Below are 27,262 nucleotides of genomic sequence, written 5' to 3'. Positions count from 1 at the left end.
TTATGTGTGTATATATGCATACACACTATACATTGATAAAACTATTCAAGCACATTTTCACTCCATGTAGTATGTTTCCATATACAATATTTACGTGTTTAAGCTTTTTTAAAAGATGTTTTTTAAACTTCACACACTTTATTATTTTATTTATTTTTAATATTCCATGCGTTTTAAAATTTATTTCTTTTCCTTTTTATTGAATATTGGAGTGACACTGATTAACAAAATTATACAGGTTTTGGGTGTACATGTAGAGATGATTGTGCACAATCATCTCTACACTGTATTGTGTGTTCACCACATCAAGTCAAGCCTCCTTTTATAATTATCAGTTAATGCCCCATACCCTTCTTCAATCCTTCTTTCCCCAGCAGTCCCCACACTGTTGTCTATGTCCATGAGTTTTTCTTCTTCTTTTTTTCAATCCCTCAACCTTTTCCCAAAGTCCCACCCCCACCCCCAGTAGCTGTTAGCCTGCTCTCTGTCCATGGGTCTGTCTCTGTGTTGCTTGATAGTTCGTTTTGTTCATTAGATTCCACCACATATGAGTGAAATCATGGTACTTGTCTTTCTCTGATGGCTTATTTCACTTAGCATAATGCTCTCCAGGTCCGCCCATGCTGTTGAAAGGGTAAGATTTCTCTTCTTTATGGCTGAGTAGTATTCCATTGTGTAAATGTACCACAGCTTTTTTATCCACTCTTCTACTCATGGGCACTTGGGCTGCTTTCAAATCTTGACTGTTGTGAATAATGCTGCAGTGAGCATAGGGGTGCATGTATTCTTTGAAATTAGTGTTTTGGATTTCTTTGGATATATTCCCAGAAGTGGAATTTTTTATTTTTTTGAGGTAACTCCATACTGCTTTCCACAGTGACTGCACTGACCTACATTCCTACCAGCAATGCATGAATGTTCTCTTTTCTTCACATCTTCGCCAACACTTGGTTGTTGATTTATTGATGATAGCCATTCTGACAGGTGTGAGGTGATATTTCATTATGGTTTTAATTTGCATTTTTCTGATGACTAGTGACCTTGAACATCTTTTCATATGTCTGTGTCCTCTTTGGAGAACTGTCTATTCAGGTCCTTTGCCCATTTTTTAATTGGATTGTTTAGGTTTTTTTTGGCATTGAGTTTTGTAAGTTCATTATAAATTTTGGATTTTAACCCTTTATCAGATGTATCATTGGGGAAATATGTTCTCCCATTCAGTGGATTGTCTTTTCATTTTGTTGATGGTTTCTTTTGCTGTGCAAAAACTTTAGTTTAATGTAGTCCCATTTGTTTATTTTTTCTTTTGTTTCCCTTGCTTAAGGAGATATACCAGGAAAAATATTGCTATGAAAAATGTTCGAGATTTTACTGCCTATGTTTTCTTCTAGGATTTTTATGGTTTCAAGTCTAACACTTTAAGTCTTTAATCCATTTTGAGTTTATTCTTGTATATGGTGTGAGAAGGTGGTCTAGTTTCATTGAAGCTTTTAATTAGAAAAAGAAAATGATGTATTAGAAAACTTATGTCTGGTCTTAACTCATTTTAAAATTTGCATACCGCCGAACCGGTTTGGCTCAGTGGATAGAGCGTCGGCCTGCGGACTGAAAGGTCCCGGGTTCGATTCCGGTCAAGGGCATGTACCTGGCTTGCGGGCACATCCCCAGTAGGAGATGTGCAGGAGGCAGCTAATCGATGTTTCTAACTCTCTATCTCTCTCCCTTCCTCTCTGTAAAAATCAATAAAATATATTAAAAAAAAAAAAAAAAATTTGCATACCCTTTGATCCAAGAATTTTATTTCTAGAAATTTATCTTAAGGAAATAATTAGATAAGTTCATATATGTATCTGTATGAATACTATTTGAAGAGATATTCTAAGAAAAAAATTTATAGTCATCTTGGGTTTCTGTTCTATTAGAGCACTGGTTAGGTCTTACTAAAACACCCAAAGAGATCACCATGTAGTCATTAAAAATTATAATGTTAAAAATAATAAAAATGTGGACCTATATTTATTATAATATAAAGATGTCCATAGTATATTAAATGGGGAAAGATTTCAAAATATTGTGTAGACTATCCCACTTTCATTTTAAAACGCAGCTGTACGTTTACATTTAAAAAAATCCAATAACTAAAATGCTAATAGTTATTATCTTTGGGTGGTGGGATTATTGTCTTTATACTTTTCTGAAATTGATTTTTTGTAATCAATATTAATATTTTAATACCCTTTAAGTGATTTTTTAAACATAGAGATTACAAATGAATGAAAAGTGTCCAAGAGCTAGAATAATAAGGGACTAATATCTGTTATAGTTGATGCTAATGATAAATTTCAAATTAACTTGTTATTAAAATTATCTTGATATCTTCTTGCTCTTTAGAATGGTGAAAGGAATGGGAGTTACCCAGCACTGTTAATTTTAAAACTATTTTTTCCTGTAGATCTTTGCCGCCGTTCATTATCAGAAGATTCTGTAAGTACTCCACTGTTGTTAAACCCAAAATTTTACACTTCTGACTAATATAAATTTGTAGGGGGCTTTGTTATAGTATTGATTGACTTTTTTGAATAGATGGTGATTCATTGAATAGGAATCACAGTAGAAAACCTCTTGATCAATTATTTGAAGGCATCTCTTAGGGTGAGAAATGACAATACAAAAGTTGTTTTATTTTAAATTCACATAAATATAAAATAATTCTGCTATTTAAATATAGGGCTCAAGTCTTTGAGTCTGGGTCTATTCATAGGAATTTTGTGCATATATCTTACATAATCCAGCATTCATGATTCCATTTCCAGTTTTGTTTTTTAAATGCAACACTAACTTAAAGACAATTGTGAAGTAATTTCGTTACAGTCCTTGTAAATGTTAACTTTTTCACTGTTTTACCGTTTTCTGGCTCATGTCTAATTAGACAATAATTTTCTTTAGGAACCCACTTTTATCAAATACTTCTGAGCATTCAACATAGTTTTTATTGAAATGAGTCTCTTTTCACACTCATAGTTCTCCTCTTATGATAATTAAGTTTTACCATTTGCTTGTCTAACATAACTGGCATAATGGGATTAGAAGCAAACACATCTGACCACTAGTCAGCATACATTCAGCAGGTGAGAGGAGGAGTGCTGGGTATGGTAAAAAAGAACAGCCCCCTACCCTTGAGCATTCATTTTATGTAAGCATCATCAGTCAACTTTTCCAGAGGAATGGAGAATATGGATTGATCTGGAGTGTCAGTTAAGAGAGCTGCTGCTTTAAATACAGAATTAGTTTCTGCTTTTGAAGTTCTTTGTATGGTGATAATTAGTTAGGATTTTGTAAACTTTCCTCTTGGTGGCAATTCCTAAATTTTAACAAACCGAATCTAAGGGAAAATTCCTGAAAATTCCTATGTCTTACTTAGGATTTTGTACCTTTTGAATGTTTGGGTCACTTAGTAAATATATGGAGCAATTTGGAGAATTTACAGGGGGAAAAACGTTTCTTCTTCTGCTTAGGATGGGACTGAGGAAGACCCACAGGCAGAACTGGCCATCATTCACGGGCAGATGGCCTATATTCTGCAGCTTCAGGGTCGTACAGAGGAGGCTCTGCAACTTTACAATCAAATAATAAAACTAAAGTGAGTCATTAAAATAAAATGTCTTTTATATGGGAGGAGGTTTCTTTTTAAAGGTTTGTTCCTTTTTGACTTGCTTATTGTTCACAGGCCAACAGATGTGGGATTGCTAGCTGTGATTGCAAATAACATCATTACCATTAACAAGGTAGGAAATATGCATACCTATCCCTACACTTATATTTTAAGCTGAAAGCATATTACCTGGCTTTGTTCTAGGATAAGTAGGTTTTTGTTTTTTTTTTCCTATGACAGAGTCCGAAATTACAGCAAATCACAATAGTGAGTTACTTAACTCATAATGATGATGATTATGCAAAGTATATTCAAGTACTAAAACTTTTTTGTAGTTACAGATCCTGGACTTTAAAATCTTACTATTTTCTTAGTTTATAATAATATGGAGAATCTCTGTTTGTTAGAAAAGTACAATGTTTGGACTTTTGTACTGTATGTATGCATGTTTTATATGATACTTCCATCTAGTGAGTCAGAGTTTTCTGTAGAGAATATTTTTCTTTCCAGTGGCTTTTATTTTGGGGGAGATTTGAAATTCAGGTTAATAGAAAATAACAGTAACATTTGTGGGGGGTTTTGATACGCTGTGTGATTTTTTTTCAAGTGCCATCTTATTTTATCCTCAATTACTGTTTTATGTGGCAATAAGTATTTCCATTTTATAGTAGTATAATCTGAGGCTGAAAGGAGTTAAATAATTTGTATAAGATCACAGCTAGTAAGAGGAAGAACTTGGATTCAGATTCTAGTCTCTGATTCCAATGCTTGCTCCTTCTAGCCCTTCATGGTACCTCTCTCCTCTTGTATGCACATACATACATATATACATACTGGCTAGTTTGTAAAACAGAATCTGTTAGAGTGAATGATATCAAGGTGGGGGGCCTTGAAAATTAAAATGTTGAATAATAAGTGCCATGATAGCAAAGTTTAAGAGAAATCTGGCAGTGGCAGGCATGATAAAGTATTAAAGTAGTGTTATAGGAAGACCAACTAGAAATACAGTTTTTTGAGGACTGATTTATATGAAAGCCATTTTCTTGCTGTACATTAAAATAATTTCATTGGTTTGGAGCTTCACATTCAGAAAAAGTAGAATTTATTTTAGATTTCTTCTTTGCCTCCTTTTAGTCTTTAAACTGCTAGAAGATCTAGTTTAAAAAGCACAGTATCAATTATTTGCAAATAACTATATCATTTAGCAAAGCTAGAATACTGTGCACATAGTAGACACTCTGATGCTCAGCTTGTTCTTCTTAGGATGGAGTGTGTCTTAATTATCTTCCTTGAAAAGTATGACTTTCTTTAGGCAGATAACATTGTGTTTGCTCCACACAGAAATTCAGCTTCTTTGTACCTCTGCCCAGGTGAGAGGACTTTAAGAAAAGAGAAAACAATAGCTATGTTACATTAGTATTTTTTGTTAAAATGGGTTCAAGAGAGGTGTGAATATATTTCTGAATTTTAATGATTTGCTTACACATGACAGTATTTTAAAGAGGAATGAATTACTTTCATCATTTGTCATCTAAATTTTAAAGGGCATAATTTGTAGAACTTGTAAATTTAGATAATATTGTAGTCCTAATTTCTGCTGTAAGATTTGTGCTTACCCCTGTGTACTTTTCTTCAAAAAACTCAAAGCAGCCCGGCCAGTGTGGTTTAGTGGTTGAGTGTCATCCCATGCACCAAGAGGTCACTGATTTGATTCCACTCAGGGCACATGCCCAGGTTTCAGGCTCCATCCCCAATAGGGGGCATGCAAGAAGCAGCTGGTTGATGTTTCTATCTCTCTCTCCCTTTCCCTTCTCTAAAAGTCAATAAAAACATTTAAAAAGCTCAAAACAAGCATGTACTAGTGGAAATATAAAACAAAAGAAAAGCAAGAACCCAAAACAAATTTATATGTATCTTAGGAGCATAGGCACCCCAACAAAGCAGTTGTATTGTCTTCCAAGCTCTCTTGTTTTTAACCTATCTATATATACAAAAGCCTAATATGCAAAGTGTCCCCTCGGAGTTTGACTGGGATACCGTGAGTTTTATCGCTCGCTACGATGTACGCTGACCACCAGGGGGCGGCGCAGAATGAAGGAAGGCCCTCGCTGGCAGCTGGAAGGAAGGCCCCAGTCAGCAGCCGGAAGGCCCGATCGGTCCTGATCGCAGGCCAGGCCTAGGGACCCTACCCGTGCACAAATTTCGTACACCAGGCCTCTAGTATAAAATAACTAAATGAAAATGGAATAAGGCCGTGGAGCCTTAAAAGAGTTGAAGTCTGAGATTGCTATTAATGATGGATGAACTTTTCTTTGTCAGGACCAAAATGTCTTTGACTCCAAGAAGAAGGTGAAATTAACCAATGCAGAAGGAGTAGAGTTTAAGCTTTCCAAGAAACAGCTGCAAGCTATAGAATTTAACAAAGCTTTACTTGCTATGTACACAAATCAGGTAGGTTGAACAGATTTCTGGTTCCCCTGGCTAAACCTTTAGAGTATGGTAACTAGGCATAATGGATATATATCAGTGCAATCTATTTATGTGTGTCTTAAACCCATGTGTTCTTCAGAATGTCATATATAATAGATTTTATTGGTTAAACAAGTAATTTGCCCAATTCTTTGTAAAAGTGTGCTGTTGGTGGCTTTTAAGAGGAAGAAAATAATGTTCACTCCTGTAAATGAGATAATTTTGTCAATATCTTATTTCTAATCTCTCTGAATTAAAGTAAAATAATCATGCAAAATAAATCAAGTTATAAATGTTAAGGATATCAGTTCTAACCCTAACATGCATTAATTCTAATTCAATTATGATTTCATACTTTTCTAGAGCAGAGGTTTTCAGTGAGAGTGAGAAGCAGTAACATTTTTATTATTTAGAACTGAGTTAAATTATTCTAAAATACTTTAGCAAGAAATACATACTTATTTTGTTGTTTTGAAACAAAGGCTTATACTTGATGTATTTTTTAAAACAAAATTCTGGAATTTAAGCATCCAAATTAATGTTTAATAACTCTTCCTTTCCCAATTGCTTTTAAAACTCATAGTTTAAATTCAGTAAATGGAAATCTTTTCCTTATAAGAAAAAATTGAGAATAGATACTATAAACCACTTCTCTCACCCTAGGCAGTTTTTTACTTACTGTTTTATTTCAGCTGATTTCCTTTCCCCTTCCTACATCCTTTTTTTTTTTTTTTTTTTTTTTTTTTGGTCACTCACTTAATGTTTAATTTCATTAACCAGCTTATTTGGGGGGGGGGCAAATATTGTTTTTTAGGCAGAACAGTGCCGAAAAATATCTTCCAGTTTACAGTCCCAAAGCCCTGAGCGTCTCCTGCCTGTGTTAATCCAAGCTGCACAGTTCTGTCGTGAAAAGCAGCACACAAAAGCTATAGAGCTGCTTCAGGTAAAGGAAATACTTGAATTTTTAATGAGGTGTTGGATAGTTGCAGCCTTGTTTCATTTTCATTATGTATAAAAGCTTGTAAATATGGGTAAACTAATAGGTAATATACTTCTAGACACTTTAGTTAATCCTTATGACACTTAAGTTAATTCTTGGGCTACAGCTTTGCTTTATATACATTTGCATTAGTATATGTTTGTCATAAACCCTAAAGAATGTTTTTATTTTTAGTTCTATTTAACTAGTTAAGGGTTTGTTTTAGGCTTATAATACCAGAACATGCTTGAACCCTTTTTCAATAACGTATTCTCCAGTAAGTCCCAATCTAACCTCAAATAGTTACAGAGATCCTTAGTTTTTTATCAGCCTAAGTCAGCTGTTAGATTATTTTTTCATTTCCTGAGGGTAGAATACATTGGAAAGTTGGACAGGGTAAAATTAGGACCATCCTGAGGGGCAAAGTTGTCTAGCCAGGGACCCAGTAAGGAGGTATCATTTATTTGAGTATCTTAAAAAATATTATGTAGTAGTCTTAATTATTATTTATTTTAGTGACTCTCTGGAAACTTGACATTATTGCTCTTATTTTCAGAGCATAATTTTATTTATTTATTTATTTATATTTTTAATTATTTTTTTTTTTATTTTTTTTATTTTTTATTGCTTAAAGTATTACAAAGGGTATTACATATGTGTCCTTTTTTTTCCCCCGCCCTTGACAATACCCCGGCTTCCCCTACCCCCAGTGTCTTATGTCCAGTTCAGAGCATAAGGTGTCGGGTAAAATTTTTCCAAAATAAAAGTTGGACTTTAAACCAAGAAATTTAATATTTTGAAACTAGATTTAAATTTTTATGTAGCTAAGATAAGTAATTGGAATGTGTGCAGTGAGTTGTATAAATAAAATGTGATTTTTTTCCCCCCCAACTAAAAAATGTTTAGGAATTTTCAGATCAGCATCCAGAAAATGCAGCTGAAATTAAGCTGACCATGGCACAACTGAAAATTTCCCAAGGTATTAATGATGATTTCATCATGACTAAAATATAGTTTTAATGGAAATATATGTTTGGAATGATTCTGAAGTAGTTGACTGTGAGTTTAAAATTTTTGCATAATGGTGAAGCATAATTATTGTTGTTTCAAACATGAAGCTAGATGGTGTGAGCTCCAACAGACTTAGTGAGTTAATTGGCCTTTTCTTGGATTATTTACTAAATTGTCAGAATGATTCTCAGTCTATTCCTTGAAAGTCTGTAGAAGCAAAGGATTTCTCTGTTCCGAAAGATCGTACGTGACTCAAATTTCCTGGGTATGTGGTGTCTAGAAATGCTTATATCTGTCACTTAGTAGTATTTGCATGAAATAAGGGTTACTTTGCCATCCTAGTTCTCAGAATTTTTTAGCTTAGGCCTTTATCCTTTATTTATGCTTTACACCTCATATCTTTGGGGGAGAGAAGCAAGTAAATTTAATGAAAACTGATATTTTTGGTTCTTACAGAAAACTGTTAGTGTTTTTGTTCATAATTTTGAACCAACCTTGAGTGATTATCTAGAGCTGTATTGACCATATTTGGTTGCCCCTATATGCATGTAGCTCTTTTAAGTTAAAATTAAATGGAATTTAAAATTCAGTTTCTCAGTTGTGCTAGCCACATTTCAGAAGCTTCGTAGCCACATGTGGCTAGTTGGACAGAATAATATATAGGATGTTTCCATCATCACAGAAAATTTTATCAGACAGCTCTGGTGTACAGTATGCATTCTCAGTGGGGATGATAATTGATTTGGATATTGGATTTTATGATGGCTAAAGTGAAAATTTTATGGGTAGAGGGTGAGGAAGTTAGTTGGCAATTAGGGGGGAAATGTGTGAAAAGACTCCTTAGTGGGGTACTAATGAAAACAAGGTTGAGAAACACTGCTAGTCTCCCTGTTACCTTATTCTCAGATTTACTTACCTTTTAGTTTCTTTTTCCTTTTCCCACCTCTCTTTCTTTTTCTTGCTCTCTTCTTTATCTTATTTCCTCATTCTTTTTTATTTTTTTTATTTTTCTTTATTGATTAAGGTATTACATATACGTCCTTATCCTCCCCTTGCCCTCCAACCCCCCTCCCCGGTCATGCCCTCACCCCCCTGGTGTCTGTGCCCATTGGTTATGCTTATACGCATGCATACAAGTCCTTTGGTTGATCTCTCCTCCAGGGTGGTTTTATTTTTGCAAAGATTATCATACTAAAATTACTGAGAGAGAATGCCTGTCAGTGGTTTTTGTTTTGTTTTTAAAGGCTTTAGTTATTTAGGTTTGCAGTGAGTAGAAAGTCAGAATTTTAACACCTTAGGAAAGTTTCCATTGCACTCATATCTATAGTAACATATTTCAAGGCCTAAGGCTCAATTTTTTTATTTATAAAATGAATAGAGTACATTATTCTCAAGATTCCAAAGCTTGAGTATTTAGAAATGTTATAAAACATGACTCTTAAATTTCTTGTCTTTTTTTTTTTTTCATTATATGCTTTCTTCATTGTGATGACTGATCATGTCTTTCATTTCTTAAGGTAATATTTCCAAAGCATGTCTAATCTTGAGAAGCATAGAGGAATTAAAGCATAAACCAGGCATGGTGAGTTTATAACTAAAATCTCATACAACTGAAAAAGTAATGGAATTAATAGTCCATTGGTATGTTTGATGTTTTTTGTATTCAATTAATTTCTGCCTATTTCTATATATATAATAGTTAAAATAATAATGGTAGCCCGGCTGGCGTGGCTCAGTGGTTGAGTGTCTCCTCATGAACCAGGAGGTCAGGGTTCTATTCCTGGTCAGGGCACATGTCTGGTTGCGAGCTTGATCCCCAGTGTGGGGCGTGCAGGAGGCAGCTTATCAATGATTCTCTTTGATCATCGATGTTTCTCTCCCTCTCCTTCTCCCTCTCCCTCTCCCTTCCTCTCTGAAATCAATAAAAATATATTTTAAAAAATAGTAACAGTAACTTTCTGGTATAAATTTAATTTCATTTTGTGCTCTGCTTTGCACTTATCTGTTATTTAGTCAGATGTGCCAGGTACTATTTAGGCCTTATATTACCACTGAGAGCCAACCTTAAATAACCTAAGATCCATATATGGAATTTCTTAGCCTAAATTATTTCGTCCTCAGTATGATTTCTTTGAGGTAAAATAATTTAGGAATAGTGGCCAATAAATTTAATTTTTAGTTCTCTGATTATCCCAGCATCAGATTTAGATCACTAATATAGCTGTGAAAGCATCTATTTTGAAGTAAAGACTAATTCTATAGCCGAAGCCGGTTTGGCTCAGTGGATGGAGCGTCGGCCTGCGGACTGAAGGGTCCCAGGTTCGATTCCGGTCGGGGGCATGTGCCTTGGTTGCGGGCATATCCCCAGTGGGAGATGTGCAGGAGGCAGCTGATTGATGTTTCTCTCCCATCGATGTTTCTAACTCTCTATCTCTCTCCCTTCCTCTCTGTGAAAAATCAATAAAATATATTTAAAAAAAAAAAAAAAAAGACTAATTCTATAGTGGTGGTCTGTGCATTTATTAAACTAGGACTGTTTTATTCATGCCTGTATTCTCTCACACAGCTTTTACAGTTGGGACTCAGAAAATGTGTAATAGTATTTGAAGGTTCATATTTTAAAGCCTTGGCTGCAGTTATTTTATGTTAGAATAAAATGTGATATATAGTTGAAAATAAAATGTTTCTAATATTTAAAATCTGACTTTCTGGTCTCTTTCAAGAAATTTATTCATTTCATTTAGGTTATTGGCTTTATTGGCATAAAAGTTGTTCAAATATTCCCAGTTTATCCTGTTAGTATCTATGAAACCTTTTGTTTATGGTAATTGGTTATTCATGTCTTCTCTCTCTTTTTTTCTTTTTCTTTTCTGATCAATATCACCAGAGGTTTATCCGTTTTATTGATTTTTCTCAAAATTCCAGCTTTTTGTTTGTCCTTTCTGTCCTCATCTCCTATTGCTCTTCCCCTTGCACTCTGTTCCAGCTACATGGGCCTCTGCTATCCCTCAAACACAATAGGCAAGCTTTTTACTGGCTTTATGTAGCTCAGGCCACATGTGACTCATCATGGGAGTTCAGCCACGTGTGTGTGTGTGTGTGTGTGTGTGTGTGTGTGTGTACCTCACTGATCATGTACTTGGATGTCCCAGCAGTGTCTTATTATATGAACTAATTTTCCAAGTGCTTATTCTCAACTTCTGTACTTACCTTGCAGACTGGTAATTTTGTGAACTGGCACTGCTTTAGAGGAAAGGTATATTTTATAGATAACTTTGTATTTGGAAAACACTGCTGTTCATGGTATTTCTAGTTATTATACCCCATAATATAGTAATTTTTATGATGAATTAGATTCTGGTGGAGAGAGCCTAGCAGCCTTTATCTGCTGTTTCTTCAATGTTTTTCATTTTGAAAAAGCTTATTCCGGGAGAGAAGGGGAAATTTTACTCACTAATTTATACCTTTCGCTGGCTAGGTATCTGCATTAGTGACTATGTACAGCCATGAGGAAGATATTGATAGCGCCATTGAGGTCTTCACACAAGCTATCCAGTGGTATCAAAAACATCAGGTAAGTAAATGGAGTAAAATGTTATAAGGGTTTGTTTTTACATAAAAATAAAAAGCTGCACTCCTGAACTAAAAAGTTAGGAGAATTGAAACATTACAAGTCACTATTTAAAAGATGGAATGATATTACTATTATAACCTACTGGAGGCCCGGTGCACGAAATTCATGCACTGGGGGCGGGGGGAGGGGGTCCCTCAGCCCAGCCTGCACCCTCTCGCAGTCTGGGAGCCCTTGGGGGATGTTTGACAGTTGAGCATCCTTAGTGCTGCCGCAGAGGTGGGAGAAGCTCCCGCCGCGGCCGCAGTGTTCGCTAGCTATGAGCCTAGCTTTTGGCTAAGGGGTCTTCCCCCCTGTGGGAATTCTCTGACCACCAGGGGCCAGCTCCTGCGTTAACCGTCTGCCCCCTGGTGGTCAGTGCACGTTATAGCGACTGGTCGTTCCACTGTCGGGCCAAAACTGGCTCTCCAACATCCCCTGAAAGGTCCTGGATTGAGAGAGGGCGCAGGCCAGGCTGAGGGACCCCACTGGTGCACGATCAGGGCCGGGGAGGGATGTGGGAGGTTGGCTAGCCAGGAATGGACCTTGAGAGGGCTCCAGGGCATGTCTCACTCAGTCCTGATCGGCTGTTCCCCAACAGCAAGCTAATGTACCGGTTAGAGCGTCTGCCCCCTGGTGGTCAGTGCACATCATAGCAAGAAGTTGAGTGGCCTTAGCATATCATTAGCATATTATGCTTTGATTGGTTGAATGGCCGACCGGATGACCAGACACTTAGCATATTAGGCTTTTATAATATGGGATTTTTTAAGTATACCAGATCCAAATAAAGTTATTAGAAGTAAGAAATGGCTGCAAAATGGGGAAAAAATTGTTCAGTTACGTTTTCTGAACCTCTTTCCTCTGTGTGTGTGTGTGTATGTGTGTGTGTATGTAATCTCAAGAAATAAGAATAATAGTACATGATCTACACTAATAAAAGAGAAACATGGTAATTGGCGTACGACCGCTACCCTTCCCATTGGCTAATCAGCGTATCCTTATGCAAATTAACTGTCAGCCAAGATGGCGGCCGGCAGTCAGGCAGCTGGAAGCGAACATGAGGCTTGCTTGCTCCAGTGACTGCAGACTCCAATGGCCTCTGAGCTGGCAGTTTGAAACATTCTAACAAATATAGGCCGGGATCTCAGAGCTGGAGTTATACATTGTTTCGATTATAGAACCGAAACAAACCAGATACCTGCTCTCAGAGCTAGAGCCAGAGTTAAAGCTGGCCCAGAATAAAATAAAAAAAAGGAGCGGTTGGGAGCTTCAGTCAAAACCGCTAGCCTGAAAGCAGCCCTCAGCCCCTCACCCAGACTGGCCAGGCACCCCAGTGGGGACCCCCACCCTGATCCAGGACACCCTTCAGGGCAAACCAGCCGGCCCCCAGGCCTCTATCCTATATAGTAAAAGGGTAATATGCCTCCCAGCACCGGGATCAGCGGAGCCTCGAGGCTTCCTGGCACTGGATCAGTGTGACAGGGGGCAGCGCCCAAACCCCCTGATCGCCCTGTGGCTCTGTGTGTGACAGGGTGCAGCGCCCCACTGCCCCCCTACCCCCCACCACAGGCCCTGCTCTGTGTGTGACGGGGTAGAGCCATAACCTCCCCATCGGCCCTGTCCTGAGTGTGACAGTGGCGGCGCCCCAACCCCCTGATCGGCCCTGCTCTGTGGGTGATAGAGGGCGGTGCCCTAACTCCCCTATCGGCCCTACTCTGTGCGTGACAGGGGGGAGCTCCCCAACGCCCTGATGGGCCCTGCTCTGTGCATGACAGGGGGCAGCGCCCAACCCCGATTGGCCCTGCTCTGTGCATGACAGGGTATGAATCCCCAACCTCCCTGATGGTCCCTGCTCTGTGCGTGACAGGGGGCAGCACCCCAACCCCCTGATTGGCCCTGCTCTGTGAGTGACAGGAGGGAGCTCCCCAACCCCCTGATTGGCCCTGCTCTATGCGTGACAGGGGGTGGCGCTGCAACCTCCCCATTGACCCTGCCTTGAGTGTGACAGGGGGCAGTGCCCCAACCCCCCAATCAGCCATACCCTGAGCGTGACTGAGGGTGGCATCGCAACCTCCTGATCTGCCCTGCTCTGTGCATGACAGGGGGCGGCGCCCCAACTCCCCAATCAGCCCTGCTCTGAGCCTGACCAGGGGCTGCACCTAGGGATTGGGCCTGCCCTCTGCCACCTGGGAGCAGGCCTAAGCCATCAGGTCGTTATCTCCCGAGGGGTCCCAGACTGCGAGAGGGCACAGGCCGGGCTGAGGGCCCCTCCCTTCCCCCCACCCGTGCACAAATTTTTGTGCACTGGGCCTCTAGTTATATATAAGAGAACTCATCTTTAGTGACTTGGGAGTCCATGGATGGTAGTAATTAGTAGAACAGTGGTATAGTTGACCCTTGGACAACATGGGTTTGAACTGCATAGGTCCATTTATATACGAATTTCTTTTCAATAAGTACTATAATTGGCCGAAACCGGTTTGGCTCAGTGGATAGAGCGTCGGCCTGCGGACTGAAGGGTCCCAGGTTCGATTCCGGTCAAGGGCATGTACCTGGGTTGCGGGCACATCCCCAGTAGGAGGTGTGCAGGAGGCGGCTGGTCGATGTTTCTCTCTCATCGATGTTTCTAACTCTCTATCTCTCTCCCTTCCTCTCTGTAAAAAATCAATAAAATATATTAAAAAAAAAAAAAAAAAAAAAAAAAAAAAAAAAAAAAAAAAAAAAAAAAAAAGTACTATAATTGTATTCTCTTCCTTATGGTTGTCTTAACATTTTCTTTTCTCTAGCTTTATTGAAAGAATACAGTATGTAATACATATAACATGCAAAATATGTATTAATAGACTTATTGGTTAAGGCTTCAAAGTCTGCAGTAAGCTGTTAGTAGTTTAATTTTTTAGGGAGTCAAAAGTTATACTCAAATTTTAAACTGTCAGCGCCCCTAACTCCTGTGTTGTTAAAGGGACAGCTATATATGGGATAATTGTATATCATGTCTCCATCTATTAGAGACATCTTTATTTTTTCCAGTATGGGTTTCTGCATGGGCAATACCCAACTTAGGTGGCATTTGTACTGTTAGCACTGTTAGCAGTGGAGAGATACCAGTGTTCTGGGAACTATTAAGATAATGTTTGAGAATTACGGTGACATATATTTGATTATGGGGTTATTTCTAGTTGTGGATGATCTAAATCGAGATGAATTGTGTTCCAAATTCATAAATTAGTAATGACTGTACTAATTTGTCTTCTCCTCTCCCTGTTTGTGTGTGAAAATTTATGATTTTTCATACATTCTGTAAAACTTGAGATGAGGAATTTAATGGATAGGCCCATTTTAAAGGTCCTATGAATATAACTTCATTAACTTGCTAAATATTTAGCTTAAAACTTTTCTTTCTCTTTTTATTCAAACTGTAGCCCAAATCTCCTGCTCATTTGTCCTTGATAAGAGAAGCTGCAAATTTCAAACTCAAATATGGGCGGAAGAAGGAAGCAATTAGTGACCTAGAACAGCTATGGAAGTAAGCTCTGAAAGGTGGAGATGTAGAAATCCAGATTTTATTGCTGTTATTTGATGTGAATGAATTATTTTGCTTGTTTATGTTTTCTTCAGTTTTATAAATTGTTAAATAACTTTTTTATTTCTTCTTTTAGACAAAATCCAAAAGATATTCATACCCTGGCGCAGCTTATTTCTGCTTACTCACTTGTAGATCCTGAGAAAGCAAAAGCGTATCCTTTTGATTGTTCCAAGCAGCTCTCAAGTTGCATAGTAGATCTCTTCCAGTACCTGTTTGACTAGGACTTTTTCTGTTGTAAATTTCAACAAACAAAACCCCCTTCTTTAAAAAAAAATTTTTTTTTTTTTTTTTAATCAGAGAGGAAGGGAGAGGGAGAGAGAGATAGAAACATCAATGATGAGAGAATCATTGATCGGCTGCCTCCTCCACACCCCCCACTAGGGATCGAGCCCACAACCTGGGCATGTACCCTTGACCAGAATTGAACCCAGGACTTTTCAGTCCGCAGGCCAATGCTCTATCCACTGAGCCAAACCAGCTAGTGCCAAAACCCCCTTCTAACTAGTAAAAACAAAAGTGAGAATTTAGTGATCAGTGTGACTGAAAAATACAGTGGTAGACCCAGCTTGGGGTACAGCTTGATCCACAACCAAAAATGAAGTTCATGACATATAGCTTAGATCTCCATGTTCAAATTCAACAGAAAAAAAAAAAAAAAAAAAACCAACACAAAAACAATAAAAAACAAACAAAACCACAAAAAATGTATGTATTTTTTTTTTGGATACTAGTACATGATTCTGAAATGTCATTTTGATTGAACTATTTTATGTCACATGCCCATCTCAAACAATAAGAGAATGGTGCCCTAATTGGCTGAGTTTGGATCATGTGTGCTACTCCAATATGGGTGTGTTCCCAAAACTGAGTGGGTGGGGTGGTGAATGTTAAGAAGCCATAAGTCAAAACCTTTGCATTGAGCAAGTCTGTATTTTATACTCTTAATAGCTGTTTTGAGGAAATGGAGTTTTTATCAAGCTATGACCTGAAAGTATGTCACTGAGTTAAGGAATAGATGATTAGAAGATAACTCATTTTTTGAGTTTTCCTTTCACAATATATAATATATAATTGACTTGATGACTTTCAGATTTGTTGTTCTATAAAAGATTTAAGAACGTTTTTTGCTTTTGACAAAGGGCATCAAATAAAGACCGTGTTTCTCTATAGGCATAGATATATTGTTAGGCATATATATGTATTTATATTGTGTTCCTGAACTCCTGTTCTATCCCAGTCTTAGTAAACACTTGCCCTCATCAGATAGTATGTCTCTGAAAGTAGATGTTGAGGCTCTTGAAAATTCTCCAGGTGCTACGTATGTTCGGAAGAAGGGTGGAAAAGTTGCTGGAGAGAGTCAACCAAAGGAGCAAGGGTAATGTTTTTCATTCTAACATTCACTAATGCTGATTTTAAATTATCTGAGGAATAAAAATACACTTATAAAAATTACATGTGAATAAGGTTTAAGTCCCCTTTGTTTCTTTTCCTTCCTTTTCTCTGTGCCCAACTCTTAGTCCTCGTTTTCTCCCTCCTCTCTGGTCCAGAATTAACTTCTGGTATTAACTTAGTGTGTATCCTTCCAGATCTTTTTCTTTGTATTTACACACAGACGTGAATTAGAAATGTTTTCCTTAGATTGGATTATTTTTTGTTTTTTACAGAAGTGGGGTTCCATTGTACTTAGTGTTTTCTAACTTGCTTTCTTTCAATTACTAAGTCTTGCAGACATACGCTATTTATGCATAGGCTGGATGGGCCCTACTTTATTAACCTATTAAGTTCTTAATATACATTTACTGTATCATTTAGTAATTCTAAACCACAGTTCTGATCTTTATTTTGCTGATTTGGAGGAAAGGTTAGCCAACTTCATTAACTTATATAAAGTCAAATTCCAATTTTTTCCTTATTCTACATTGCCATCTCAAAAAAAGAAGAGGCCTATGGTAAATGTTTAAGATTTTATTTTTGACTCAGGATGAATAGAGAATGGAAAAGATAAAACATTTCCTCAGTTTTGTGGCTTTCTTAATTTTTCACTATTTTCTCCTTTTTTGAATACCTTTCAAAATCTAATTTTTTTGTAATTTTGAAACAATATCAGCACCAACTTTATATGATTGACTTCATTATGAACTCTGTGTTTGATATACAAAAAGTATTATCCTCGTAATAGAATTTAAAAACTTAAATAGGGAATTGTAGTCTCAGAGATATGACATTGTTCCATTTTATCATATGAATCTGATTTCAAGCCTTATAAAGAACTCCAGAATGAAATGAATCCAAGCCAGATCTTAAGGGGATTTTTAAGTAATACCCATTTAAATATTTTCAGTATTTTTTCCCCTCTTTCAAAACAGGGTTGGGTGATTAGTAAGAACATACAATTCATTTCTAATCCTGTACAATTACTAAGATGTACATTGAGGTTTTTAAATATATATATTTTTATTTTTATTGATTTCAGACAGGAAGGGAGAGGGAGAGAGAGATGATGAGAATCATTGATCAGCTACCTCTTGCACACCCTCTACTGGGGATTGAGCCCACAATCTGGGCATGTGCCCTGACCGGGAATTGAACCATGACCTCCTGGTTTATAGGTCCACACTCAACCAGTGAGCCAAACCGGCTAGGCTTTTAAGCTTTTAAATTTCTGCACAATATTTTCATTAAGCATTATTAATGTCTTTTATTTTATGTTAACTTTTGGATACAACCGTTTAGTTACTTTTTAAGATACACTATGTTGTTGACAAAATATAAATCATGGTCCTTGCCCTCATAAGAACTTAAGTATAGCAGAGGGAAGTATATGTAAGCAGTAATTGTAATAAAGATTGCATGTGCTACTATTGTGCAGGGCATTCAGGAGTACACTAGAGGGGATGGATCTGACTCAGGACACTGGGAGGTTAGAAAACACTTCATGGAGGAGGTGACTGGGTTGACTTGAAGAAAATGAAACAGAAGAGTTAGGCAAAGTGTGAGCAAAAGCAAAGAAGTAGGAAATGGTAGAGAACCTCTAGGAAATTGCAGGTATGATTTGTAGGGAGACAATGTATTGTCTAAGGGAGAGATGAAGCTCTAACATAAGACACTGTCTTACTATAGGGTGTACCCTGAAAGAACTCAAAATGAATGACTTGATAGAATGACTTTTTAAAAAATTCTCACTTGAGGATATGTTTATTGATGAGAGAAGGGGGGGGCGGGAGGAAGGGGGAGAAGGAGAAAGAGAAACATTGATGTGAGAGAGAAACATCAATTGGTTACCTCCCATAGGTTCCCTGACTGGAGATCGAACCCGTTACCTAGGTGTGTCCTGACAGATAATTGCACCTGCAGATTTTTGGTGTACAGGATGATGCTTCAACTGAGCCACCCGGTCAGGGCCAGAGATATTTTGTATATGTTCCTTTTATTAAAGTATATATTGTTATTGATTTCAGAGGAAGGAAGAAGGAGAGAAAACATTGATGTTGAGAGAGAATCATTGATTAGCTGCCTCCTGCACACCCCCTACTGGGGATTGAGCCCACAGCCCAGGCATGCGCCCTGACCTGGAATCAAACCGTGACCTCTTGATTCATAGGTTGACCCTCAACTACTGAGCCACACTGGCTTGACTCTGTTCCTTTTTTTGTTTTTACTGTAGCTGTCAGAGTACTTAGCAATTATTTTGAGTGTTTTCTTGACTTCTTATGCTCTTTTAAATGCCCTTTAGTTGGAAAGGGGGGTCAGTGTACTTTAAATAAAGATTTTATTACCTAAAAAATTCAATAGCCCTGGCTGGTGTGGCTCAGTTGTTAAAGTGTCGACCCGAGCACTAAGGATTGTGGGTTCCATTTCTGGTCAAGGGCATGTACCTGGATTTCAGGTTTGATCCCAGGCCCTGGTCGGGGCGAATGCGGAGGCACACAATCTGTGTGTGTCTCTCACATCCATGGTTTTTTTTTTTGTTTTCTCTCTCTCATCTCCCTTCCTTTTCCCTCCCTCCTTTCCACTCTAAAAGTCAATGAAAAAAAATATCCTCAGGTGAGGATTAACAACAACAAAAATTCAATAAACTCACAAATTTAGCCCTATATAAACCTGAAAAATAAAAATTTGCAGAATAAAATGCCTTCCACCACTCTCTGCCCTTCTCCCTCCCAAGGTGAAAACCAATGTTACTTATCTTACATAACCTACCAAAGATATTCTTTGCATGTATTATACCTGTACATTTTCTTCTAACAAAGAGTTTAATGATCTGTTCTTGAGTTTTGCCAAACGTGAGGTAACTTATTGTAGATGTTGATGCTTGTGCAAGTTTCTTATCTTTTTTACATAAAGTTTAATATGCTTGTGCCAATGTAAATGGTATCTGTTTTCTGAAAACAGTTGTCACCCCTCTTTTCTAAACCCTCTCCTATAAATTACAGTGTATGAAGCTTGATTAAATTTAACCTAAATAAACATCCCAACTAGTCTATTTATTAACTTTGGTGAGCCCTCACTTAGCAAATCTTGAACACCTTTATGATAAAGTACTCAGCTTGCTCTTTTGCACATGCGTAATGCTCTATATTTTATCTTGTTGATGGTAATGATTTTTGTTCTCTTTGTAGACAGGGAGATTTGAAAAAGAAGAAGAAAAAAAAGAAGGGTAAGGCTTTTTAAAAACTCTTTAGATTTCTTTCTACAAGATAAAAGCTTGAGTTTAGCCCTATATAAAAACCTTCAAATATATTGTCCTCTTGTATCTTTGAACACTTGAGTTTTGTCTTAACTATAGCTAGTATTTAATTTTATTACATTAAAGAGTACAACTCTGGATTTTGCCTAAATTCAAATTATTGCTTGAGTAACATTGCTCTTTCACTGTAACTGTGAACAGATTACCTAACATTCCTACCTGAATTTTTTATCTGTAAAATGGAATTTGATGGTATATACCTCATATAATTAAATAAGATACTGCATGTAAAGCTCTTAGAACACTGGCTCGTAGTAAACCCTGATACATTAGGCTGCTTTTGGCTGTAAATACCATAGAAGTCCATCAAACTGGTCTAAGAAAATTTACTGTTTATGAAACTGTCAGTGATGTTAGCATCAAAATCAAAGTTGGTTGCTCCAGTAGTTGTATCTTTTTGTTCTGCTGTGCATAAAACTGGATCCCATTATAGTCTTGTGATGTTTGTTGGAAAAAGGACCACATACTTGTCATTTATATCCATCAGGACAAAGAGGGTCCCATTTGGCAAATCTTTCCCATTAATCTGATTGGGCTAACATAGGTCATTGTCCAGCCCTGAACCATCCAGGGCAGTGGTTCTTAACCTTGGCTGCACATTAGAATCACCTGGGAATCTTTTTAAAATCCTGATTTCTGGGCCTCATCCTCCAGAAATTCTGTTTCTTTGTTATGGGGTGGGGCCACAACATTAGTAACAAAGAAACAGAATTTCCAGAGGATAAGGCCCAGAAATCAGGATTTTAAAAAGATTCCCAGGTGATTCTAATGTGCAGCCAAGGTTGAGAACCACTGCTTTAAGAGAACAAGTGATAACTAAAGATAACAATAGCCTGCAATTTGACTTTTTTCTATATTTTGTGGTTTCCAGATGGGCATATTTTAAAACTTACAATTGATATGTGCTTACTCTAAAAACAAAGTAAAGTAAAATAAAAATAATAGACTTCTATTGTAATAGAATTGCATAAAGAGTAAAAATTTCCAACTGCAATTCATGCTCCAAAAAGTAATTAACTTTTTTCTATATAGAACATACATATACATTTACATGGTCAGTCAATAAAAGGCTTTACAAAGTTGATATGAACATATCAGGATAGTTTCTTTTCTGTTTTAGACTGTATTGTGCAGACTTTTTCCAAGTTATTAAATCTGGGTGTGCTTCACTTTTTAACCCATTGTATAGCTTGCTATAGTAGGGGTATATTGTAATTTATTTCATCGTTCTTTTACTGATGGACGTTTAAGTTTGCTATTTTAAAGGCTATCAGAATATTCTTATGGATTTCTACAGGATAAATTTCTAGAAGTATAAATTTTGACTGGTACTGCCAATAAATTGCTGTCAACAAAGGCTGTACCAGTAAACACTTCTGCTAGTGGTTTTTGAGTGTTTCCCATTATCTCACCAACACTGGGTTTTATTACTGCTTTTAGTATTTGTTGGTTTGGTAGAATTTTTTACCCCTTTCTGTTAGTGAGGTTGAGCATCTTTTCACATGATTAATGACTTTTATTTCTTCTGGCTTACTCTAATTACAGCTATGCCCATTTTTCTTTGTATGAGTTACCTCTTGATTATGAAGAACTTACTCTACATTAAGAATGTTAATCTGCTCTGTTATATAATATGCATTTTTTTTTTTACCATCTGATTATTTTTAATGTCCAGAGTTTAAAATACAAGGAGCAGAGCTTCCTCTCAGGCTCAAGTTTATAAATTCTCAATTGGCTTGTGAGGCCAGTAGGGTTACTTCTTTTTGTCTAATTTGGTTTCTGGGAAGACTTCATTCAAATCCTCGATGGTCATCTGGTCAAATGGAATTATGTTCTTCATCTTCTCCAGCTCTTTCTCGTATTGCTCAACCCTGGTCTTTGAGAGAGACACAAACTCAGCACAACTTTTCACATCTTTTTATTCAGCATCCACCAGGGCACTGTACTCATCCTCTGGCACAGGAACCTTCAGGGCATTAAACTTTTTCTCAAAGTCATCTACTAAGCCGGCCTTCGCCACATTGGCCTTGTAGTAAGCCCAGTCGATAGCAGGTGGTTTCTCAGGTAGAGTAGCCAACCTGGAGGTGAGGGTCTCATTCCAGGATTTCAGGGTGTTAGCAATGGCCTTCTGGTTTTGGGGTGTAATCTCCCCAAAAGCTACCCAGGCAATGGTTTTTAGAGCAAGTTTTCACCTAGCCATCTTGTGATCCTTCACCGACCCCATCATATGCATTTTTTATTCTCATAAATATATCTTTTACCAAATGAAAACTTAATTTTTTATATAGATACATCTGTGAAATCTTTTCCTTTATGTCTTCTGAATATTGTATCATGCTTAGAAATAAGGCCTTTTTCCCTGATAGATTATACAAATAAAACTTTCTTAAATAAACTTATTTCAGTTTTAATGTTATTTATTCCAAGTCTTGGACATAATGTTTAAATGATTACCTTGAAAACATTATGGACAGATTCCTCATTTCTTCATCAATTCATTGTTACACAGGAAAACTGCCTAAGAATTATGACCCAAAAGTGACTCCAGATCCAGAAAGATGGCTACCAATGCGGGAACGGTCTTACTACCGGGGAAGAAAGAAGGGTAAGAAGAAGGATCAGATTGGAAAGGGGACCCAGGGAGCAACTGCAGGAGCTTCATCTGAACTGTAAGTCATGCTTCCTGATTGAGGTCACTCAGAGCATAGGTTGATCTTTCTGAGATTGACTCAGGGTCATTAGTGTGAATTTTAAAATGTATTTTAAGTATGAGAAGTACAGTCAGATACCTTTGATGGTTTTTTAAAAAATATATATTTTTATTTCAGAGAGAAAGGGAGAAGGAGAGAGAGATAGAAATCAATGATGAGAGAATCATTGATTGGCTGCCTCCTGCATGCTCTCCACTGGGGATTGAGCCCGCAACCTGGACATGTGCCCTTGACCAGAATCGAACCTGGGACCTTTCAGTCTGCAGGCTGACGCTTTATCCACTGAGCCAAACCAGCTAGGGCATCTTTGATGTTTTGCAATACGCTATTGTAAAAGAAAGAAAATGTGGTATTTCTGGTTGTATTGTATTTTAAATGCTTGGATTTTAAGATTGTATCATAAATAATAGGATTCCAGTAACTTCAAAAGTAGACTACATACACTGAGTCATCCAATAAACTAAATATCTAGATAAACAAAGATATAAATAATGTGACTAAAAAGAAGTATTAAAAATGTTGCTGCCCTGGCCGGTGTTGCTCAGTGGTTAGAGTGTCAGCCCACACACCTGAGCGTTTGATTCCCAGTCAAGAGCATGTACCTGGGTTGCAGACTTTGAACCCCGGCCCGATCAGGAGTATGCTTGAGGCAACCAATCAGTCGATGTTTCTCTCTCCTCTTTCTCTCTTTCTCCTTCTCTATCCCTCTCTTCTACTCTCTCTTTAAAAAAAAGTTACTTGCCCTGGCTCAGTTGGTTGGAGCGTCATCCAGTACACCAAAAGATTGTGGGTTTATTCCTAGTCAGGGCACATACTTAGGTAGTGGTTTGATCTCCAGTTAGGTGATGTATGGGAGGCAACCAAGCAATGTTTCTCTTCCCCCCTCTTCTTTCCTCTCTCTCTAAAATCCATAAAAACATATCCTTGGGTGAGGATTTAAAAAAAATGTTACTAAATAACTCATTTGTATATGGTAGGATTATAAGTCATTTAAAATTTTTTCTTTATTTTCTAAGCCTTCTAAGAATTGGCATGTACCATATATTACTTATCCTTTGATTGTAAAGCACTAAACATTTTATTCAAAAGGGATAAAGAGTTGGGGAACCCACTTTAAAATAAATAGAATGTGTGGGAGATTATTAGGGGTGGAAAGTGAAATTCACGTATGTATGTTTTTATAGCGTTTTTCTTTGTTGAATGTATGAATGACTGACAGTTTCCTGATCTGATGATTTCAGGGATGCCAGTAAAACTGTGAGCAGCCCACCCACCTCCCCAAGACCTGGCAGTGCAGCAACAGCATCTGCATCTACAAGTAATATCATACCCCCAAGACACCAGAAACCTGCAGGGGCTCCAGCAACAAAAAAGAAACAGCAACAGAAAAAGAAGAAAGGTGGAAAAGGTGGCTGGTGATTAGAACATTCTCGTTGCAGACTATTTTTCAGCTAGTCTTAGTGACACTAGGAACATAATAAAGGTAACACAGCAAGAAGCACAGAGCTGCTCTCTCTCCCATCCCCACATATTCATCAGATTATTTTCTTGTGCATCAAAAAGGAAAACATCTTCCTCAAACTCTGCCTAGTCAGACTTAGCCTACTTGTACCACCTAGCTTTGCACAGATGATGAGAACTCAAAATAATTGGGATTTACCCACCTTGATATCTGTTTCTTTGTGTGCTGATCTGGAGGTGTTTTTTCAGTTTCACAAACAAGGCATGTTATCTAAGGTTTCCTAGGTTATAAACAGAAGTTACTTCTGCTGTTTTAACTAGAGTCTAAAGACACTTGTTCTTATCTAGTCCCACTTTAAATTATGTCTTAGAAGGTCTTGGGAGACTGAAAGTGGAATCTTCTGAGCATTCCAAATAGCTACTTAGAAACATCATGTGATAAAAAGGGACCTTATTAGTACACTGATGTTCTTCACTTAGTTACATGAGTGGCCACAGGAAAACCAAATGTCTTGATTAATTTTTACCATAAATTCTGTTATGTGATATTGGAATATGGGATATTATATATATACATATATAGTAATAAAAAGTATGTATGTGTATATGCATATATACACATGTATATAAATTAGGACTCCTTTTGCCCCCGTATCAGTTTCAGATTATGATAACATGGTGCTTATTTAGCACTATAAAGAACTCAAAGAAAACATCAATGTTGTAAGAAGCTGACCCTTAGCAGTGTTCTTAGGTCAAATGGGTTTGGATGGTCTCAATCAGATTTAATGTCCCCTATCAAGAGCATGAACATTGACTTCCTGTGTAGAGAAGAAATCAGTAGCAGAGTTCAGTAGCAGGCAGTATTAAAACTCAACAGTACTGTGTGGCCCAATTAATAAATACTCAGATGGCTTCTCTTTCTAGTTAGGGCAGTGACTATACATTACCCTTCCCAGAGTGAGGGAGTGTTATACAGTCAGGACTGCGGTGTCAGTGTTGCTCTGGTCTTTCCTTGCTTATAAGCCACTTTCCCATTGAACAGCTGTGAGACAGATGCCCACTCTGACTAGTATTCATTTTATGTACCCCAGATAGCATTGAATTTAGATTTAAGACTTACTTCCTTGTGATCGTATTACTCCATCCTTGTTAATAAAGTGCTGCTGTGTTTGACTCCGAACATAATGAAACATACTGAGACATCTTCAAAGAGTTTTTTAAAAGGCTTTCCTCCTTTAAAAGAGTAAGAAATGTGGTGCTGCCTTTCTGTTTAACATAATAAGAGTTTGCAGTGGCATCTAAACAAGAGACGGGCTTACATATGAATGGTTTATTATGGCATAATACTTTTTGAGCTCTCGGAGAATAGTCTTTTGGTAAGAGTGACAGATACTCATTCCTTCTAAATATATACCCCATTACAAGAATAATTGTTAGTAAATTTGTTATTTAGGATTCCATTAAATTTCTGTGGTGAAGGATAATCACTTTTTAGGTTTAACTAAGATACCGAATTTTGGTGAAAATTATCATTAAAATTTTGACACAAAATACAAAGTGAAATATATGGTTTTCTAGCCAGTCATTGCTATTACCAGTCATTACTAAGCAACTGAAACCTCAGTTCAAAGAAGTTATTGTCAAATTAAGTGTAAACATCTACATTAACTTTCTGGTAATTACTTCTCTTTTGGACAGCTCTTTAACCAGTGACATATACACTTTGTATATATGTGTACGTCTACATTTATAAAAACCAATATGGATACATCCATTCACTGTGGCACATTTTAAAATAAAATATTCTAGCAGTGAGTATGGATTGAGATGTTTTGGGTGTTGACATTTTATGGAGTTCTTCCTGGTTGGTACATCTGAGAATTTTTTTAAAAAAATATATTTTATTGACTTTTTACAGAGAGGAAGGGAGAGAGATAGAGAGTTAGAAACAACGATGAGAGAGAAACATCAATCAGCTGCCTCCTGCACATCTCCTACTGGGGATGTGCCCACAACCCAGGTACATGCCCTTGACCAGAATCGAACCTGGGACCTTTCAATCCGCAGGCCTACGCTCTATCCGCTGAGCCAAACCAGTTTCGGCCATCTGAGAATTTTTTAAACTGAGTATCTAAAAATCTCAGAGCATTGGCCTGTGGACTGAAGGGTCCGGGGTTCAATTCTGGTCAAGGGCACATGCCCGGGTTGTGGGTGATCAATGATTCTCTCTCATCATTGATGTTTCAATCTTCTATCTATAATAAAAAAAAAGTATAATATGCTAATTAGACCGGGCATCCTTCCAGACAAAACTGCAGCGGGTGGGGGCCATGGCAGAGGTGGCAGAGGCCCCTGGCCACGGATGGGGCCCGGGGCCAAGGCCCTTGCACGAATTTCGTGCATCGGGCCTCTAATAAAAATATAAACATAAAATAAAATTCTCTCCAGCCCCTCTCTGCAAAGCTACAAAGCTAATTTAATGGGGTTAAGAGACCCCAGCTTTAACTTCACTGAAAATCCATCATGTTGATAAGTGTATATAAATAAATTGAGGAGCAAACATATTAAGTTATTAAGTACAGCATTTTTAAGACTACTTGAATACTGCTAACAAACACAGCTGCAACACTAAAGCCTTCTGGATCCTGCCATTCATTCATTGTTCCTTACAAGCCTAATTGAAACAAAGATCTGATGAAGAAAAGTCAGTTTATTGTGTAAGAGAATTTTGTTAGTTTGTGAAATATACTAGGGTCCAATTTAACAAAAGAACCATCCATATACTCAGTTAAGAAACATTACACAACCTTTGAAAAGCCCTGTGGATTTCCTAATTTGTTGCATATTCAATCATTTGGAACAAAAAAAAAGATTTTTCTTTAGTTTTTATTTTTTCAGAGAGGAAGGGAGAGAGAAACATCAATAATGAAAATCATTGATTGGCTGCCTCCTGTACCCCCTAGTGGCGGGGGGGAAGGGGGGGCGGACCTGCAACCGGGGCATGTGCTCTTGGCCTGAGTAGAACCTGGG

General features: G+C 37.4%; 1 protein-coding gene and 1 pseudogene across 1 annotated transcript in view; one reads left to right on the top strand and one right to left on the bottom strand.

Annotated features, from left to right (window-relative positions):
• The window catches only part of SRP72 (signal recognition particle 72), a 31,301-nt gene extending 7,035 nt beyond the window's left edge, over nt 1-24,266 (top strand). The window contains exons 6-19 of the mRNA XM_070396166.1: nt 2,453-2,484; nt 3,516-3,640; nt 3,728-3,785; nt 5,972-6,103; nt 6,936-7,064; nt 8,007-8,079; nt 9,629-9,693; nt 11,590-11,685; nt 15,147-15,250; nt 15,384-15,461; nt 16,548-16,685; nt 19,930-19,967; nt 22,567-22,726; nt 24,010-24,266. Of these exons, the coding sequence (XP_070252267.1) occupies nt 2,453-2,484; nt 3,516-3,640; nt 3,728-3,785; nt 5,972-6,103; nt 6,936-7,064; nt 8,007-8,079; nt 9,629-9,693; nt 11,590-11,685; nt 15,147-15,250; nt 15,384-15,461; nt 16,548-16,685; nt 19,930-19,967; nt 22,567-22,726; nt 24,010-24,187 (1,406 nt within the window). The 3' untranslated portion in view covers nt 24,188-24,266. The remainder of the gene's footprint in view (nt 1-2,452; nt 2,485-3,515; nt 3,641-3,727; nt 3,786-5,971; nt 6,104-6,935; nt 7,065-8,006; nt 8,080-9,628; nt 9,694-11,589; nt 11,686-15,146; nt 15,251-15,383; nt 15,462-16,547; nt 16,686-19,929; nt 19,968-22,566; nt 22,727-24,009) is intronic.
• On the bottom strand, nt 21,696-22,257 carry LOC138995604 (ATP synthase subunit d, mitochondrial pseudogene; annotated as a pseudogene).
• Nucleotides 24,267-27,262: the final 2,996 nt, after the last annotated feature.

Source organism: Myotis yumanensis, unplaced genomic scaffold, assembly GCF_028538775.1.
Source record: "Myotis yumanensis isolate MYYU_CA2020_CCGP unplaced genomic scaffold, mMyoYum1.0.hap1 SCAF_1, whole genome shotgun sequence".
Lineage (NCBI taxonomy): Eukaryota > Metazoa > Chordata > Mammalia > Chiroptera > Vespertilionidae > Myotis > Myotis yumanensis.
Note: the sequence above shows the minus strand (reverse complement) of the source record. Positions and strands in the feature narration are given on the sequence as shown.